This window comes from Muscardinus avellanarius (genome assembly GCF_963383645.1).
Source record: "Muscardinus avellanarius genome assembly, chromosome: 14".
NCBI lineage: Eukaryota > Metazoa > Chordata > Mammalia > Rodentia > Gliridae > Muscardinus > Muscardinus avellanarius.
In genome coordinates this window covers 89729270-89747691 of record NC_137800.1, presented here as the reverse complement: position 1 = coordinate 89747691, position 18422 = coordinate 89729270, and the positions used below count along the sequence as shown (strand labels likewise).

Genomic DNA, 18422 nt, shown 5'->3' with positions numbered 1-18422 from the left:
TCGCGGACAGCCTCAGTTACTTAGTGAGGCCCTTTGCAACTCAATGAGACCCTGTTTCAAAAATAAAGAATAAAAGCCGGGCGTGGTGGCGCACGCTCGTAGTCCCCGTGCTTGGAAGGCTGAGACAGGAGGATCGCGCAGGTTCAAAGCCAGCTACTTAGGCTCTTGGCAGCTTAGTGAGACCCTGTTTCTAAATAAAATATAAAATAGGTCTGGGAGGATAGCCCAGAGGCAGAAAGCCTCTGGGTTCCACCCCTAGTGCCACCAAAAATAAAAAATAAAAAAAGAAAAAAAAGAAAAAGAAAGAATAAAAAATAGGGCTGGAGTGTACCTCAGAGGTCAAATGCCCCTAGGTTCCATCCCCAGTACTGCAAAAATAAATAAATAAATAATAATAATAATAAAAAAATAGGGGTGGGGGTGTCCCTCAGATGTAGAATGCCCCTGGATTCCATCCTCAATACTGCAAAAATAAAAAAATAAAATAAAATAAATAAAAAATAGGGGTGGAGGTGTAGCTCAGAGGTAGAATTCCCTTGGGTTCTATCCCCAGTACTGGAAAAAAAAAAAAAGCAAATTTTTCACTTTTTTCTTCTCTTCCAGAAAACAGAGTGAAGACGCTCAGTATGCCCCGTGGAGCTGGCGCTGTCTCTGCCCCAAGCTACTGCAGGAGCGCCCCAGAGTCGAGCCCGCCATCTGCTCCTGCTTCCAATCTCTGCACAGACTGGCGGGAATTTTTTTTTTCTTTCAATACTGGGGATGTAACCCAGGGGCATTCGACCTCTGAGCTACACCCCTTGCCCTATTTTTTTATTCTTTATTTTGAAACTGGGTCTCACTGAGTTGCAGAGGGCCTCACTGAGTAGCTGAGGCTGTTCGTGAACCGCGATCCTCTGGTCTCTGCCTCCCAAATGCTGGGATTACAAGGGGAATTTTTTTTTTTTTTGACACAAATTTTTTCATTCACTTTCTTAAAGCTCTAGGACAATGGTTCGTAAAATGTTTGGTCTCCAGACCCCTTAAAATTTGTTAGAGACAAGCTGGGCGTGGTGGTGCACTCTTGTAATCCCAGCACTTGGGAGGCCGAGATAGGAGGATCACACAGGTTCAAAGCCAGCCTCAGCTACTTAGTGAGGTTCTCAGCAATGTAGTAAAACCCTGTTTCCAAATAAAGTATAAAATAGGTCTGGGAGTGTAGCCCAGAGGTAGAACCCTGGGTTCCACCCCCGGTACCACAAAAAAAAAAAAAAAAAAAAAAAAATTGTCAGAGAGCCAGGCCAGTGTGGCAGTAGGCCTGCAACCCTAGCACTTGGGAGGCTGAGACAGGAGGCTCTCAGGCTCATGGCCTGCTTCTCAACTTAGTAAGGCTGTATACAATTTAGGTCCCGTTTCAAAATAAAAGTGGGGTGTGGTGGTACACACCTTAATCCCTGTTCTTGGGAGGCTGAGACTGGAGGATCGAAGGTTTGAGGACATCCTTGACAACACAGCAAGCCTTTCAACAACCTAGTGAGACCCTGCTTCAAAACAAAAAATAAAAAATAGGGCTGGGAGTGCAGCTGGAGGTAAATCCCCAGAATAGCACACACACACACACAAAAAAAAAAAGTCAAAGAAGCCAGGCTGTAAGCTGGGCATGGTGACCCACATGCTTGTAATCCTAGCTTTTGGGAGGCTGAGACAGGAGGATGGCAGGTTGGAGGACAGCCTCATTGCAGAGTGAGCCTCAGCAACCCAGTGAGACTCTGTTTCCAAACAAAATAAAAAGGGCTGGGGGTGCAGCTCAGGGACAGCAGCGCCCATGGGTTCCAGCCCCAGGACTATAAAAATTGACACATTCCAGCCGGCACGCTTGTCATCCCAGCACTCGGGAGGCTGAGACTGGAGGATCGCGGTTCACAGACAGCCTCAGCTACTTAGCGAGGCCCTCTGCAACTCAGGGAGACCCTGTTTCAAAAAAAAAAAAAAACATTGGGCAGGGGGTGTAGCTCGGAGGTCAAATGCCTCTGGGTTCCAGCCCCAGCCCCGAAAAAAAAAACAAAAAAAACAAAACACATTCCATTTACTGTGAGAGCTACAGGGCCAACGCAGTCATGTAGCTGCTGGGAAGTTCTGCTCTATACTCAGAATTATACCGAAGAAAGCAACGTCTTTTTTTTTTAGAGGGGGGTCAGTGGTACTGTCCCTCCTGCCCTGGCCTGTGTCCCCGCCCCGCTGGACCACTGCCCATCTGTCGAGCCCTCCTCAGTGCTGGGTCAGCAGGCGGCAGCAGCTCCTTTCCTCCGAACCAAAGGCCTCCCGCTGCCCCGGCCACCGTCGCCATTCCCCTCGGCCTGCGCGCGTCCCCCTTGTGCGACCGGTCCACCACTGTATTAAAGTGACTGTGCGCCCTGCCTGTCGGTGTCCGGAGCATGGCGCCTAGCTGTCGTGTGCGCTGCGCCTGGCGCCCACTGGAGGGCGCTCGGGGACAGCTGCGGGGCCTGGACCTGGCAGCGGAGGGGCAGTTTAGGGCCCTCTGGGGCAGTACAGGGGTCATCCAGACCCGCGGAAATAAACTGTTACAAGCCGGGCATGGTGGTGCACGCCTGTAATCCCGGTGTTTGGGAGGCTGAGACAGGAGGATCGCAGATTCCAGGACTGGCCTCAGCAATTTAGCAAGACATTGTTTGAAAACAGAACCTAAGGCCAGGCGGGGTGGTGCACGCTTGTAATCCCAGCATTTGGGAGGCTGACCCAGGCGGCTCCGGTCAGCCTCGGCTACTTAGCGAGACCGTGTTTCAAAATAAAGAATAAAAACTAGGGCTGGGGGTGTAGCTCGGAGGTAGAATGCCCCTGGGTTCCACCTTTAGTACCATAAATAAGTAAATAAATAATATGAAAAGGGCTGGGGGTGTAGTGTTGTGATCCCGGTACTCAGGGGGCTGACAGGAGGGTCAGAGGTTTGAGGCCAGCCTCAGCAATTAAGGCCCTTTACAACTCAGACCCCGTTCCATACTACAAAACAGGGTTGAGGGCATACTCAGTAGAATGCGCCTGGGTGCCCGGCGTGGGCGCGCTTGTCATCCCAGCACTCGGGAGGCTGAGACAGGAGGTTCGCAGCCAGCTCGGCTGCTTAGCGAGGCCTCTGCAACGCAGTGAGACCTTGTTTCAAGGGAAAGAATGAAAACTAGGGCTGGGGATGTCGCTCCGAGGTAGAATGCCCCTGGGTTCCATTCCCAGTGCCGGAAAAAAAAAAGTCTGCGCCTGGGTTCAATCCCCAACATCGCAAAACAACAAAAACGCCAATCTCCGCCCCGGTGCTTCGGGCAGAGTCTCGTTCTAGCCTTTCCCAGCTCGTGATGTCGCAGCCACCCGGGTCGCGTCCCAGTCCCCGTCCTCCGACGCCGCGCGCGAGCCGAGCCGAGCGGAGCCGGAAACGCGCGCGCGCCCGCCGGAAGTGGCGGCTTCCGGCCCCGCCCCCGGCCGTGGGCGGGGCCGGCTGCCCGGAAAAGCCGGCGTGGATCGGGCCGGCCGCGCCCGCTGGCCGGGAGTGGGGCGCCGGCGAGGAGCGGGTGCGCCGCCCGCGGCGCCTGTGGGGAGTCCAGCCGCGTCCCCGCGGGGCCGGGATGTCCAGCCCGCCCCTGCCCTGCCCCGCAATGTCCACACGGTTCCCCATCCCGGCTCAGTGCGGGGCGACGGGCGCCCCCGGCCCCCCGAGCCCGGGCGCGGGGGACGGCCGAGGTGGACACGCGGCCCCCGGCGCCCAGCGCGCCCCGAGTCCGCGGCCCTGGCTCCTGTCCTCACTTCCTTCCCCTTTTGGCTCCCGCTCTCGGAGCAGGCGGACGTGGGGGGAGCGGAAAGGGCGGGAGGGCCCGGGCGCGCGGCGGGGGGGTGTGCGGAAAAGCCGGGGAGGGGACTCGGCCCCGGGACTCGGCCGGGGGCCGCAGACCGACAGCACGGCGGCCCGGGGCCCGCGCCGCCCCCACCCGCCCCGAGCAGGTCAGAGCCCGAGCGCCAGGTGACCCTGCCCAGCCGTGACCCTCGCACCCCCATGCGCGCCGGGGGCCCCGGTTTCCACCCACGTTGCCCCCCCCCAGCCTTCCTGCAGGACTCCCATCCGGTCGTCTACACGCCCACCCGCGTCCCGGCCGTCCCGTCCCCCACCCCCTCCTGACTCCACCCCACCCCCGCCGTCTCTCCCCAGGCGCCCCCATGGCCCGACCCCGCTGACTCCTCCACTCGGCCATGCTCCCGCGGCCCCTGCGGCTGCTCTTGGACACGAGCCCCCCCGGGGGAGTCGTGCTGAGCAGCTTCCGGAGCCGAGACCCCGAAGAGGGTGGGGACCCAGGTGGCCGGGCCGTGGGCGGGGGGCAGGAGGAAGAGGAGGAGGAAGAAGAAGAGGTGAGAGCGGGTGGGGGTCGGCCTCTCGGCGTCTCTGGGTCTCCGGTCTCTTCCTCCCTGCCTCGGGGTTGGCCGGCCTGTCTCTGGGTCCCTGCTTGTGCCTGTGCTGCGGGAGGCCTGGCGTCTCCGCGGTCCTCGAAGTCAGTGCGACTCAGGACCTGCCCGCGGGAACCTGCCCTGCTCCCCTGGAATGGCTGGCTGGCTGTCCCTGCGGGGCTCTGGCCCTCCCGGCCTCTCTGGGTAGTAGCGTCTCGCCCTGTCTCCCTCGCTGCTGTTTTTGTTTGGAGAGGAGGGGTTTGTTTCCACAGTAACCGGCTCCTCCGACTCTGGGATTGGGGAGGGAACCCTCGGATTTCGTGACCCCACCCTCCCTCCCTCCTCTCCCCACCCCCTGGTGCTAGGTAGAAGCCCGGAAGGCCAGGTTCTGGGACCCGGAGGGACCGTCCCAGGCGGGGTGGAATGTGGTCACCTGCTTTCCTCAGGAGCCAATGTGGTGGCCAGGCGCGGGATCAGAGCCGCAGGAGGGCCAAGAGTTAGAGTGCGTCTGCGTGTGTGGTGCTGGGGCTCCATGCAGGGCCCTGTGCTGCTGGGCGAGGACTCTGGCCAGCCCCACAAGTTAGAATTGAGGCCCGGAGCCCCTGGACTCCTGGGTCGAGCCCTGGGTGAAAGCAGGGTGACTGACTGGCAGGGCTGGTTTTTCGGGATCTTTGGGGGAGGGGCTGGGACCACGTGACTCTGAGTCCACACCCCTTCTCATCCCCACTTCCCCTTCTCCTTCCTGGACTGGGATTGGAGCTGCCACTTCCAGGGGGCTCCCCAGGGCTGGGAGGGTGGAAGCCCCACCCAGGGAACTGGAGAAAAGGGGCCTGGGGGGAGGTCGGGCTCTTGGGGCCGGCTGGCTTTGGGCAGGGCAGCGGGTGCCTGTGCTGGGTGTCAGCTTCTCAAGGTCTCTGCCTCTGGCCGGCTGCCTCTTTCGCTTCCCTGTCCTGCCCTCTGCACCCTGCTTCTCTGCTGTGTTGGGGTTCAGCTCTGGGGGGAAGAGGCCTTGGGGGGCTCCAGGATCCTGGTTCCTGCTTTCCATTCACCCCTCTGCTGCAACCCCTTCGACTCCACCGGGCCCTGCGGCGGCTGGGGGGGGGCTGTCTGGGCTCCAGTGGGGGAGAACTGGGGTCGCCGGCCCCCCCCACCCCTCGCACCCGCTGGTACTGCCCCCTGCCATCACAGGTGAGGGGCAGAGGGGAGAGCAGGCCGGGTGAGCAGGCGGGGGCAGCGGGCGGGGCGGGACTTTCTGACTCCCCCCCTTGCTCCTCCAGGCCCCTGTGTCTGTCTGGGATGAGGAGGAGGATGGTGCCACCTTTACTGTCACGAGCCGCCAATACCGGCCTCTTGGTCCCCTGGTGAGATCTTTGGCCTCTCACCTCTGACCCCTCATCCCAGGTGCCCTTCCACCTGTCGACTTGCACACCACAGCGCTGGTTTGGAGATCTAGAGGCCAGGACTGCGCTTTGCCCCTCAGAATCTCAGGAAATGAGCCCTGGCCAGTCCCTAGGTTCCGGGATCGTCCACGGATATCCAGGGCCGTGTTGAAGTACAGGCCAGTGACGGGCGTCTGTGTCCTCCAGGCCCCCACGCCTCCCCCCCGTTCCTCCCGACGGCTCCGAGCCGGCACACTGGCGGCCCTGGTCAAACACCTGCTGGACGCGCGGACGTCAGGGGCCGACGTGACCTTCGTGTCGGCCTTCCTGGCCACCCACCGGGCCTTCACCTCCACGGCTGCCCTGCTCGGGCTTGTGGCCGACAGGTCAGGGTCATAGGGGTCTCCCAGGGTCACAGAGGTCGAACATCTTTCCGAAGGAGTCAGGGCCTTCCGGGGCTGGGGACATGCACATAGGTCCTCTTCCCCTCCCCAGGCTGGAAGCCCTCGAGTCTCATGCTACCGATGAGCTAGAGAGGACAACAGGGTGAGTGACCCCGATTCCCAGCCTCAGTGCCCTCTGCCCGAGCGGCCGCTGGACCTCTGACCTTTGGCTGCCCCCATTCTCCCAGGGTAGCCATTTCTGTACTGTCAACCTGGCTGGCCTCTCACCCTGAGGATTTTGACTCTGAGGTCAAGGGTCAGCTTGACCGGCTTGAGAGCTTCCTGCTCCGGACAGGGTATGCAGCCAGGGAGGGTGCTGGGGGGGGCAGCACTGATCTCATCCGCGACCTCAGGTCCCGGGTGGACCCCCAGGCCCCCGACCTTCCTAAGCCCCTGGCCCTCCCCGGCGAACCCCCTGCTGACCCCACGGATGTCCTGGTGTTCCTCGCTGACCACTTGGCCGAACAGCTGACCCTGCTAGATGCGGTGAGACCCTGACCTTTGACCCCGTGCCCCCTGACCCCTGCTAACCTCTCCTTGACTCCAGATCCTTTCCTGGCTTCCAGCCCTTCCTAATCCAGCTCCTAACCACCCCCGTCCGTCCACCGTTTGACCTCTCTCCCCTCCCCTGGGCTTGTTACCCTTCAAACCCCCAGCCCTTCCAGCTCCCTGGGCGCCTCGGACCTTGATATTGGAAGAATCAGCTCATGTGACCATGAACTTGAACCTCTTTCCTCTGCTCTGCAGGAACTGTTCCTCAACCTGGTCCCCTCTCAGTGCTTGGGGGGCCTGTGGGGTCACAGAGATCGGCCGGGACACTCCCACCTCTGCCCGTCTGTCCGGGCTACGGTCACCCAGTTCAACAGGGTGGCCGGGGCAGTGGTTAGCTCTGTCCTGGGGGCCACCCCAACTGGAGAGGGGCCGGGGGAGGTGAGCGTGCGGCCGCTCCGGCCCCCACAGAGGGCCCGGCTCCTGGAGAAATGGATCCGGGTGGCAGAGGTAAGAGGGGCTGTCCTGCGGGGGGGGGGGGTGCACCGTGAAGAGGGTCCCACAGCCTGGCTTTCCTCTGGGACTCCTGCAGGAGTGCCGGCTGCTCCGGAACTTCTCCTCCGTGTACGCTGTTGTGTCAGCCCTGCAGTCGAGCCCCATTCACCGGCTTCGGCTGGCCTGGGGGGAAGCCGCCAGGTGGGCTGCGGATGGGGCTCCTCCTGGACTGGGGAGAGGGGCTGGCTGAGCCGGGCTGTCCTCAGGCCCACCGTCCTCCCCTCCCAGCCCGGGTTGTCCTCAGGCCCACCGTCCTCCCCTCCCAGCCCTGGCTGTCCTCAGGCCCACCGTCCTCCCCTCCCAGCCCGGGTTGTCCTCAGGCCCACCGTCCTCCCTTCCCAGCCCTGGCTGTCCTCAGGCCCACCGTCCTCCCCTCCCAGCCCGGGTTGTCCTCAGGCCCACCGTCCTCCCCTCCCAGCCCGGGCTGTCCTCAGGCCCACCGTCCTCCCTTCCCAGCCCTGGCTGTCCTCAGGCCCACCGTCCTCCCCTCCCAGCCCGGGTTGTCCTCAGGCCCACCGTCCTCCCCTCCCAGCCCGGGTTGTCCTCAGGCCCACCGTCCTCCCTTCCCAGCCCTGGCTGTCCTCAGGCCCACTGTCCTCCCCTCCCAGGGACAGCCTCAGGGTGTTCTCCAGCCTCTGCCAGATTTTCTCTGAGGAGGACAACTACTCCCAGAGCCGGGAGCTCCTCCTGCAGGTGAGCCCGGGGCCTGGCAGGACCACCCTTTCCTGCCAGGCTGCCCCTGTACCCTCTTGTTTTTTCACCACCAGGAGGTGAAGCTGCAGCCCCCCCTGGAGCCTCACTCCAAGAAGTCCCCGAGGTCCAGCTCCCGGGGCGGGGTGAGTGACCGCGGGAGCTGGGGGCAGGCAGGGCGGGAGGGCTGCGTAGGGGAGGCTGAGGGGCACGGGGCTGAGGAGAACATCTGCCCGGGCCTCAGCCTGACCTCTGACTGCAGGGTGTGGTCCCGTACCTGGGCACCTTCCTTAAGGACCTGGTGATGCTGGACGCAGCCTCCAAGGATGAGCTGGAGGTCAGTGGTGTGCGCGTCTGTGCGTGTGTTAGCGCTTGATGATGTAACAGGTATGCCTCAAGGTCGGCATACTACCAGAAAGAAGGCCGAGGAGCTGAGCGTGGGCTGCTGCAGCCAGGTGTGCTGGCTGTGGTGACGTGACCGTGGAGAGGCGTTTAACTTCTTTCTGCCTGGATGGTCTGTAGATAGGAAACAAGCAATAGTATCTGCATTAGTTTGCTAGTATGAGGGGTACGTGAATTCTTATTTGTGAAGTGTTTAGAACATGCCTGAAATACCAATATATACGCTTTCTTAAATAAACATATACAGGGTTCCTGGGGCATGGCTCAGTGGTTGCATGCCAACAGCAAATTCTGAGACACTGAACAGGCTCCTGTTCCTTTTTTGAGCTGGTTTTCCCATCTGTAGATAGTTTTTTTGTGTGTGTGTGGATCTGGGGATGGAGCTCAGGGGCATTTGACCTCCGAGCTACACCCCCTGTCCTATTTTTTAGTCTGGATTTTGAAACCGGGTCTCACTAAGTTGCAGAGGGCCTAAGTAGCTGAGGCTGTCTGTGAACCGCGATCCTCCTGTCTCAGCCTCCGAATGCTGGGATGACAAGCACGCCCCCACGCCCAGCTTGTGGACAGGTTTCCCACCTGGGATGCCAGTTTAAAGGGCCAGTGGTGCGGGGAGCTAGGGATGGATGGTGTAGGAGTCGGGGTGAGCGGCGTGTGTTGAGAGGGGCTAGGACCTTCTCTCCTATCCTGTTGTCCCTGCAGAATGGCTACATCAATTTTGACAAGCGGAGGAAGGTGAGTGGACCGCCCCGTCTGTGTTGAGGGGCCGGGCCCCGAGTTTTGGCTCCTGCAGTCTGAGGGCTCCTTTCCAGGAGTTTGCTGTCCTGTCTGAGTTGCGCCGGCTGCAGAACGAGTGTCGCGGGTATGCCCTCCGCCCCGACCCCGACATCCAGCGGTGGCTCCGCGGGCTCCGGCCACTCACCGAGGCCCAGAGGTGAGCGTGGGCTCCTGGGGCTCTGGCTCGCTGCGGCGGGGGCCTGGCCTGACCTCTGCCTGCTATGCTCCTTCCCAGTCACCGCGTGTCCTGTGAGGTGGAGCCCCCTGGTACCAGTGACTCTCCTGCCCAACGCGTTCTTCGGCCAACGCTGGTCATCTCGCAGTGGACAGAGTGAGGGACTCCGCGGCGGGGAAGGGGCGCCCGGGGATTTACCACTCTTCTTCCTCTGACCCCCAGTCTCCTGCCGCTCCAGGGTCCTGGGCTCTGTCGGGGGCCCCACCTCGCTTGCATCCTGGGACCGGCCCAGTGCTGGGGGAGACGAGGCGCCCGGAACTCCCGCTCTGCTGCTGACCCGGCTGGCGCAGGTGAGTGCTGCTCTTGACCTCTGCCCCCTCTGACCTCTGCTCCTGCGTCTCCTTAACTCCCTGCCTTCCGTCTTGTCGTTTGCTCCAGCACATGAAGTGGCCTTCTGTCTCCTCTCTGGACTCGGCCCTGGAAGGCGGCCCCTCCCTGCACAGCCCGGCAGACCCCAGCCACCTCTCGCCCCCAGCCTCCTCCCCCAGGCCTTCCCGAGGCCACCGCCGCTCAGCCTCCTGCGGGTCCCCCCTGAGTGGGGGTACAGGAGAAGGGGCCTCCAGGGGGACTGGACATGGAGGAGGGGGACCGGGCCCTGGGGCCTCGGACTGCCGGATCATCCGCGTCCAGATGGAGCTGGGGGAAGATGGCAGCGTCTACAAGAGCATCTTGGTGAGCGCCTGGCGGAGGAGGGCGGTGCGGCCACGGGGCTTATTCTAGGGTGTGTGTGTGTGTGTGTGTGTGTGTGTGTGTGTGTTGGGATTCAACCCAGGGATATTTTTCCTCCAGCCCATAGCCCCAGCCCTATTTTATTTTTATTTTGAAACAGGGTCTCTCTAGGTTGATGAGAGTCTCACTACTTGTTGAGGCTGTCCTCAAACCTGCAATTCTGTCTTGGTCTCCCAAGTACCAGGATCATAGGCAGGAGCTACCAAGCCTTACTTGGTTCTAGTTTTCTTATTTATTTATTTATTTTTTGTGGGTCTGGGGATGGAACCCAGGGGCATTTGACCTCTGAGCTACACCCCCTGCCCTATATTTTATTCTTCATTTTTGAAGCAGGCTCTCACTGAGTCGAAGAGCCTCACTAAGTATCTGGGGCTGGCCGTAAACCGCGATCCCCCATCTCAGCCAACCGAATGCCATCCGTGAGCCACCAGCCTGACTTGGTTCTAGTTTTTTATTTATTTTTGCAGTACTGGGGATTAAACCCAGGGGCATTCTACCTCTGGGCTATAGCACCAGCCCTATTTTTAATTCTTTATTTTGAAACAAAGTCTCACTAAGTTGCAGAGGGCCTCACTAAGTAACTGAGACTGGCCATGAACCAGGATCCTCCTGTCTCAGCCTCCCAAACACTGGGATTACAAGCATGTGCAACTAAGCCTGGCTCTATTTTTTATTCTTTATTTTTTTGTGAGTCTGCAGATGGAACCCAGGGGCATTCGACCTCCGAGCTATACCCCCTGCCCTATTTTTTCTTTATTTTGAAACAGGTTGCAAACGGCCTCATTAAGTAGCGGAGGCTGAAGCCCGGCATGGTGGCACACACTTGTAATCCCCGTGCTTGGGAGGCGGAGACAGGAGGATCGTGTAGGTTCAAAGTCAGCCACGCTGGCTTAAGAGACCCTGTTTCCAAATTAAAAGTATAAAATAGGTCTGGGAGTATAGCCCAGAGGTAGAAGGCTTTCCAGGAACCCCAGTACCCCACACACACACAAAAAAAAAAGTAGGGGAGGCTGTCCTTGAACCCGTGATTCTCCTGTCTCAGCCTTCCAAGTACTAGGATTACAAGTGTGCGCCACAATGTCTGGCTTGACTTTTTTTTTTTTTTTTAATTAAAAATTTTTTCTTTTTCTGGTATTGGGATTGAACTCAGGGGCATTCTACCTTTGGGCTACACCCAGCCCTGTTTTGTTTTTTATTATGAAACAGTCTCACTAAGTTGCTGAGACTAGCTGTGAGTCTGTAATCATCCTGTCTCATCCTCCCAAGTACTGGGATTACAGGTGCTCACCAACACACCCTGCCTAATGTGAAATTTCTACTTATTTATTTTAACGTTTGTGGTATTGGGGACTGAGCTCCAGGGCACTCTACCTCTGAGCTATCCCTTTTTATTTTGAAACAGGGGCTTGCTAGGTTGTGAGAGTCTCATTAAATTTCTGAAACTGAACTCAAACCCGTGATTCTCCTGTTTCAGCCTCTTCAAGTACTGGAATTGTTTAATTTATTATATATAAATGTACTGGGGAGTGAACCAAGGGGGTTCTACCACTGAGGTACACCTCCCAGCCCTATTGTGTTTTATTACTTTGTGGTACTAGGAATTGAACCCAGGGGCCTTCTACCTCTGAGCTACACCCCTATTTTATTTTTTTTTAATTTTGAAACAAAGTCTCCTTAAGTTGTAGAAAATCTCACTAAGTTACTAAAGATGGCCGTGACCTGTGATACTCCTATCTTAGCCTCCCAAGTACTGAGACTACAAGTGTGCACCACCACATCCAGCCTTTTATTCTTTACTTTTGCAGCGGGGTCTCACTAAGTTGCAGAGGGCCTCACAAGTTGCTGAGGCTGGTCACAGACCTATGATCTTTCTGTCCCAGCCTCCCAAGTACTGGGATTCCAAGCATGTGCCACCACATCTGGATCCTATTTTATTTTTTGTTTTGAAACAGTGTCTTGCTAAATTGATGAGTTTCACTGCTTTTTGAGGATGTGCTCAAATCTGTGATCCTTCTGTCTCAGCCACCCAAGTACTGAGATTGAAGGTATGCACTGCTATACCTGGCTCATACCTGTATGCTCCCAAGTAATGTAATGAGATTACAGGTGTGCACCACATTTATTTATATATATTGTGGTACAGGGGATTGAACCAAGAGACATTCTACCTCTGAGCTACCCCAGGCCTGTTTTAGTTTTATTTTGAAACTGGGTTCCCCTAAGGTCATGAGAGTGTTAGTCTTTGCCAAAGTCCTTGACCTGCGATCCTCCTGTCTCAGACTCCCAAGCTCTGGGACTACAGGTGTGCACCACAACGCCTAGCCCAAATTTCTTATTTTTGTGGTACTGGGGATGGAACCCAGGGGAATTCGACATCTAAGCTACACTCCCCACCCTATTTTTTATTCTTTATTTTGAAAGAGGGTCTCACTGAGTTGCAGAGGGCCTAAGTAGTTGAGGCTATCCTTGAACAGCGATCCTCTTGCCTCAGCCTCCTGAATGCTAGGATTACAAGTGTGTGCCACCACGCCCGGCCTTACTTTGGGATACTTACTTTGGAAAATTTTTTTTTTTTTCTTTTGTGGTACTGCGGATGGAACCCAGGGGTATTTGACCTCCGAGCTACACTCCCGCCCTAGTTTTCATTTTTTTTTTTTTTTGGTGGTACTGGGGTTCCTGGAAGCCCTTCTACCTCCGGGCTACACTCCCAGACCTATTTTTACATTTTTATTTGGAAACAGGGTCTCCTAAGCCAGCAGCTAGCTTTGAACCTTCGTGATCCTCCTGTCTCCGCCTCCCAAGCCGGGGATTACAAGCATGCGCCACCACGCCCAGCCTATTTTTCATTCTTTATTTTGAAACAGGGTCTCAACTGAGTTGTGGAGGGCCTAAGTAGCTGAGGCTGTCCGTGAACCATGATCCTCCCGTCTCAGCCTCCCAAATGCTGGGATTGTAAGTGTACACCATCATGCCTGGCTCCAATTTTTATTTATCTTTTGCAGTACTGGGGATGGAACCCAGGGTCATTCTACCTCTGAGCTACACCCTCAGCCCTATTTTTTATTCTTCATTTTGAAACAGGGTCTCACTAAGTTGCTGAGAGCTTCACTAAGTAGCTAAGGCTGGCTTTGAACCTGTGCGAGCCTCCTGTCTCAGCCCAAGTACTGGGATTACAAGTGTGCGCCACCACACCCGGCTTCAATTTCTTTATTTTTTGGTGGTACTGGGGGTGGAACCTAGAGGTTTTCTACATCCTGGCTATACTCCCAACCCTATTTTATATTTTTATTTGGAAACAGGATCTAAGTTGAGAGCCTAAGTAGCTGAGGCTGGCTTTGAACCTGTATGATCCTGACTTAGACTCCCAAGCGTGGGGATTACAAGAGTGTGCCACCACACCTGGCTCATTTTTATTTTATTTAATTAATTATTTATTTTTTTGGTGTTACTGGGGTTCTTGGAAACCCTTCTACCTCCGGGCTACACTCCCAGACCTATCTTTATATTTTTATTTGGAAACAGGGTCTCTTAAGCCAGAGAGGCTGGCTTCGGACCTGCGCAATCCTGTCTCCGCCTCCCAAGCACAGGGATGACAAGCGTGTGCCACCATGCCCGGCTAATTTTTATTTTTAAACAAGTTCTTGCTCAATTGCTGAGGCTGGACTCAAGCCTGTGATCCTCGTCTCAGCCTCCCAGGCACTGGGAGGACAGGCGCGTGCCACCATGCCTCGCTCCTTGCCAGCCCTTTTTCATCTTTTGCTTTGAAACTGGGCTACATTTCTGCGGGCGCTCAGAACCTGCATCCTTCCTGCCTCAGCCTCCTAAATACTGCGATTACAGGTGTGCGCCACCATGCTTGGCTACATGTTTACTTACGGTGCTGGAGATTGAACCCATGGGTGCTCTTCCTCTGAGCTACACCCCAGCCCCATTATACTTTGTTTTTGTTGTTGTTGTACTGGGGATTGAGCCCAAAAGCATTCTATCTCTTGAGTCACATTCCCCCATTCCTATTTTTCTTTTATTTTTATTGCAGTACTGGGGATTGAACCCAGGGGCATTCTTCCTCTGAGCTACCCCCCAGCCCTATTTCTTATTCTTCCTTTTTAAACGGTCTCACTGAGTAGCCGAGGCTGGCTGCGAACCGCGATCCTCTTGCTTCAGCCTTCCACGGACTGGAATTTTGTGCGTGTGCCACCATACCTGGTTCATGTTTTATTTTGAAGAGTACCTTGCATTAGTACCTTGAACTTTTAGTGGCCACGTTAGACTGTAGAACCAACAGCCCTTTCTCCGTGGAGTAGCAGCCGTATTTCGTGGGCACGTGAGGGCTGGCTCCGAGGGTCCAGGCAGCCACCCTATTGGGGTTTTGTTCATTTTAAAGCATTGGACACAGGTAGCCCCTGGCCCGGCGAGTGGCCGGGGTTGGGAGGATAGAGCAGAGGTCACCACGGGTGATGTGCTGTTCCTTGGTCTCCTGCCAGGTGACAAGCCAGGACAAGGCTCCAAGTGTTATCAGTCGTGTCCTCAAAAAAAACAATCGTGATTCTGCGGTGGCTTCGGAGTTTGAGCTGGTGCAGCTGCTGCCGGGGGAGCGAGGTCAGAGGCAAGAGGGAGGGACCGGGAGGGCTGGTGCCTGCGGGGAGCACCACGCTGGGCGGGCAGCGTCCTGATGCTCACCTTGGCACCTACAGAGCTGGCCATCCCACCCTCAGCTAACGTCTTCTATGCCATGGACGGAGCGTCCCACGACTTCCTCCTGAGACAGCGGCGCAAGCACTCCACTGCCACGTCGGGGTCCGCCAGCGGCCCCTCTGCCTCAGGAACCCCCCCAAGCGAGGGCGGAGGAGGCTCCTTCCCCAGGATCAAGGCCACGGGGAGAAAGATCGCTCGGGCGCTGTTCTGAGGAGGGAGCCCTGTTGGCGTCCAGGAGTCACGGCACTCCTGTCGGACATGGGCGGCCATCCCGAGTGGTGGCAGGAGGACAGAGCCCTGACATGTGGCCAGCCACCCGGGGGCAGTGGAGTGCCAGTTGTTTACAAGACACCTGAGAATCTGGCCCTGGGAGCTGGTCATCTTGTCCAGCTCCCCACCGCCCCTGAGTGCGGCACACAGCCAGTGCCAGGAAGAGGTGCCACCCCCGCTTCCTACCACATCCTAGCCTGTGCGGGCCAAGGAGCGCCGAGCCCCCGGGCGGAGGGGACGGGCAGGGCGGAGGCATTAACAGGAGTCCCTTTTCCCACTCCGGGGGTTCCTGTCACTGTGACAACACTAAGGTAATAAACCAAAACACTACCTGAATCCTACCCGTCCTTGCAGTTGCACGAGATGGCTGGAGGGGCGGCAGCCTTCTGCTCCCGGAGCGGAGCGCGGTTCTCCTGCAGAGGCCCTCTCCTCTTCCGCTGGCCCCCCGTTTACTCCTAGCGCTTCCCCTCTCTGGGCAGACCCCCGCAGGCAGAGGTCCCCACATCGTGCGCAGGAGGGAGCAACGCTCTGGAAGCAAATTTGTGAGCAACAGTTTTCTAGGAAACAAAGACATGAAAGAACAGTGCTGCAGACAACACACATGGTCTTGGAGGGGATTTTTTTATTCAATTGTTATTTATTATTTTGTTACCAGAGATTGAACCCAGGGCCAGTCTACCTCTGAGTTTCTCCTCCAGCCATATTTTTTTATTATTTTATTTTGAAACAGGCTTTCACTAAGTTACGGTACACTGGCCTCAAACCTGCAACCCTCCTGTCTCAGCCTCCCAATTACTGGGATTACAGGGGTGTGCCACCATGCCCGGCTTGGAGGAGTTTTTTTTTTTTTTTTTTTTAAGATTTAAAGAAGTTTATTAGAAAGATAGAAATACAGAAAATAGAAATATAGCCCCATGCCAAAATGGCATGAGGGGGTGACTCGAAATGAATATACCCTGGAGGAGTTTTTAAATCAGTTTAAACTCCATTCAAACAAACTCTTAATTTTTTTTTGGGGGGGTGGTGGTACTGGGGTTCCTGGAAGCCCTTCTACTTCTGGGCTACACTCCCAGACCTATTTTATATTTTATTTGGAAACAGGGTCTCTTAAGCCAGTGGGGCTGGCTTAGAACCTGCGCGATCCTCCGGTCTCCGCCTCCCAAGCAGGGATTACAAGCTTGAGCCACCACACCCGGCCATTCTAACAAATTCTTAGACAAAAGTCCAACAGAGCTGAGAGCGGCCAGGGTCATTTGGAGGCTGACAAGAACTCATGGCAAGAATGACCACATTTCGTTTGGGGTTTCCAGTTAGAATATTTTAAGTTCTTCAGTTAAAGCGACATTCCCATCTATAATCTCACTACTTAACAGGCTCAGACGGGAGGATTGCAGGTTTCCAGTCAGCCTCCGTAACTTAGTGAGACCTCTAAGACCTGTTTCAAAATAAAGTAGGATGTGGTATAGTTCAGAGGTAGAATGCCCTGGGTTCAACCTCCAGTACTCCCCAAAATAGTAACAAGATAAAAAATAACACTTGGGAGACTGAGACAGGAGGATTGCCGCCTCAGCAATCTAGCAAGGCTCTCAGCAACCTAGCAAGACCCTGTTTCAAAACAGATAAAAATGAGGCCGGGCGTGGTGGCGCATGCTTGTCATCCCCGCGCTTGGGAGGCTGAGACAGGAGGATCGCACGGGTTCGAAGCCAGCCTCAGGTACTTAATGAGGCTTTCAGCAACTTAGTGAGACCCTGTTTCCAAGTAAAATATAAAAAAGGTCTGGGAGTATAGCCCGGAGGTAAAAAGCCTCTGGGTTCCACCCCCAGTACCACCAAAAAACAAACAAAAAACATAAAAATGAAAAGGGCTGGGGTATAGCTCAGAGGTAAAATGCCTCTGGGTTCTATCTCCAGTTTAAAAACAAAAATCTGGAGCGGAGGCAGTAGTGCAGGCGGTGTAGGTAAAAGGTTTCAGAAGGGCTGCGGGAGCGGATAGGAACAATCAGGAAAGAAGTGGCTGCTCAGAAAAGAGCCAAGCATTCTTACATTTTATTAGTTATTACAGAGCTGCCCCCCCTCCCCCCGCCCCCCAGCACCAAAGGTCAGGCCTTGCCGCCAGCCCCAGCTTTTGCTGCCTGGGCCCGCTGGAACTCCTGCTGCAGCTGAGCGAGGGTCTCCCTCTGCTGCTCTGACTGCCGCTCGAGGTCTCGGAGCTGGGCCTCGTATCGCTTACTGAGGAGAGGAGAGGGAGACAAAGAAACAGAAAAGGAGAAATGAGTGGGAGAGGGCAAGAAGGAGGTGCACGGGGAACCTGAGAGCTAGGAGGAGGGGTTTGGGGAACTGGACGACTGGGAGCTACCGGGGGAGCTGTCCTGCACAGCGTCCTCACCGCTTCTGTCCAACAGTGTCAGCTGTACCCCAGGGCTGGAACAAGCACTTACATTTCGGCGGTGATATAGTCCAGTCTCTTCCCCACTGTGGCCCGGGCCTCCCCCAGCTCCTGTTTGACCAGCACGGGACCCAGAAGTTTAAAGACCACGTTGGACCCATCCAGCAGGGCCAGTTCCTGATGGAGGGGTGGGACACACGCGATCAGAACCACGGCCAGTTGTAGATCCCTCCTCGCCCGCTGAATCCCAGCCCCTCACCTCCTTTACGATGTTATTTTCTGTTAGTTGTGCCTCAAGCTTCTGCCTCCCTGACATGGATTTACTCAAGTCTGGGGAGTGGGAGGAAAGGCACGATTAGAAACATCAAAAGTGCCACTGACCTCCACAACCCTATTCAGAAGAAAACGGATGTACGGAAGAAGACAAGAACGAGCGGAGGCGACGGCGGGGGAGCTCGCGGGGAAGCACCGGCACGCGGGGCTCGGGTCCAGCAGTGTTGCTTTGGGCTGTGCATGGAGGCGGCGAGGCCACACTTCCCCCTTACTCCCTTACCCTTTTGTAGCTGCTGGTATTTCTCCACTTCTCCCTGCAGCTTCTTCTGGATCAGCTCAGCCATGGCGGGGGTGGAAGCCCGCTGGGAACGGCCGCGGGGCGCTGGGTCTCAGGCTCGGGAAGGCACTCGAGCGCTCCTTTCTGGCCCAGCCTGCGAAAACGACAGCGCCTTTGAAAGGCCGCCCCTCGGGGCCCCGCGGCCTCGCCTCGTCCCGGAGATCGGCTCTACCTGAGTCGCTGGAGATGGAGGGCCACACGAGACCCCGGAGCTCGCAACCAAAAGCCTCCACTACTCACGTTCTCCCTACTGTTAACAGACCCGGAAGTGAACAGTGAATGCTGGGAAAAGAGGGCGCCGGAAGCTGCCTTGTGACGCATGCCGGGAAATGTAGTCCTGACACGTTTA

General features: G+C 56.5%; 2 protein-coding genes across 4 annotated transcripts; one reads left to right on the top strand and one right to left on the bottom strand.

Moving 5' to 3' along the window:
* Positions 1-4224: 4224 nt before the first annotated feature.
* On the top strand, positions 4225-15018 carry RGL2 (ral guanine nucleotide dissociation stimulator like 2; the record flags this gene model as incomplete). Of its 3 annotated transcripts, none has more annotated exons than XM_080710496.1 (17): positions 4225-4380; positions 5694-5777; positions 6003-6181; positions 6291-6341; positions 6427-6724; positions 6986-7237; positions 7320-7423; positions 7891-7975; positions 8050-8118; positions 8235-8309; positions 9074-9106; positions 9220-9305; positions 9384-9479; positions 9562-9673; positions 9762-10055; positions 14597-14711; positions 14807-15018. In XM_080710496.1, 17 exons carry the CDS (start codon positions 4225-4227, stop codon positions 15016-15018), a joined length of 2301 nt encoding a protein of 766 aa, XP_080566622.1. The 3 variants fall into 3 exon arrangements, with proteins under 3 accessions (XP_080566622.1, XP_080566621.1, XP_080566620.1); XM_080710495.1 differs by having other exon boundaries at positions 9187-9305; XM_080710494.1 differs by having other exon boundaries at positions 9184-9305.
* A 2158-nt stretch (positions 15019-17176) lies between these two features.
* Positions 17177-18115, bottom strand: PFDN6 (prefoldin subunit 6; the record flags this gene model as incomplete). The annotated part of the gene is made up of 4 exons (XM_080710520.1): positions 18017-18115; positions 17723-17793; positions 17516-17640; positions 17177-17306 (listed from the first exon to the last, which is right to left on the bottom strand). Exons 1-4 carry the CDS (start codon positions 18078-18080, stop codon positions 17177-17179), a joined length of 390 nt encoding a protein of 129 aa, XP_080566646.1. The 5' UTR covers positions 18081-18115.
* Positions 18116-18422: the final 307 nt, after the last annotated feature.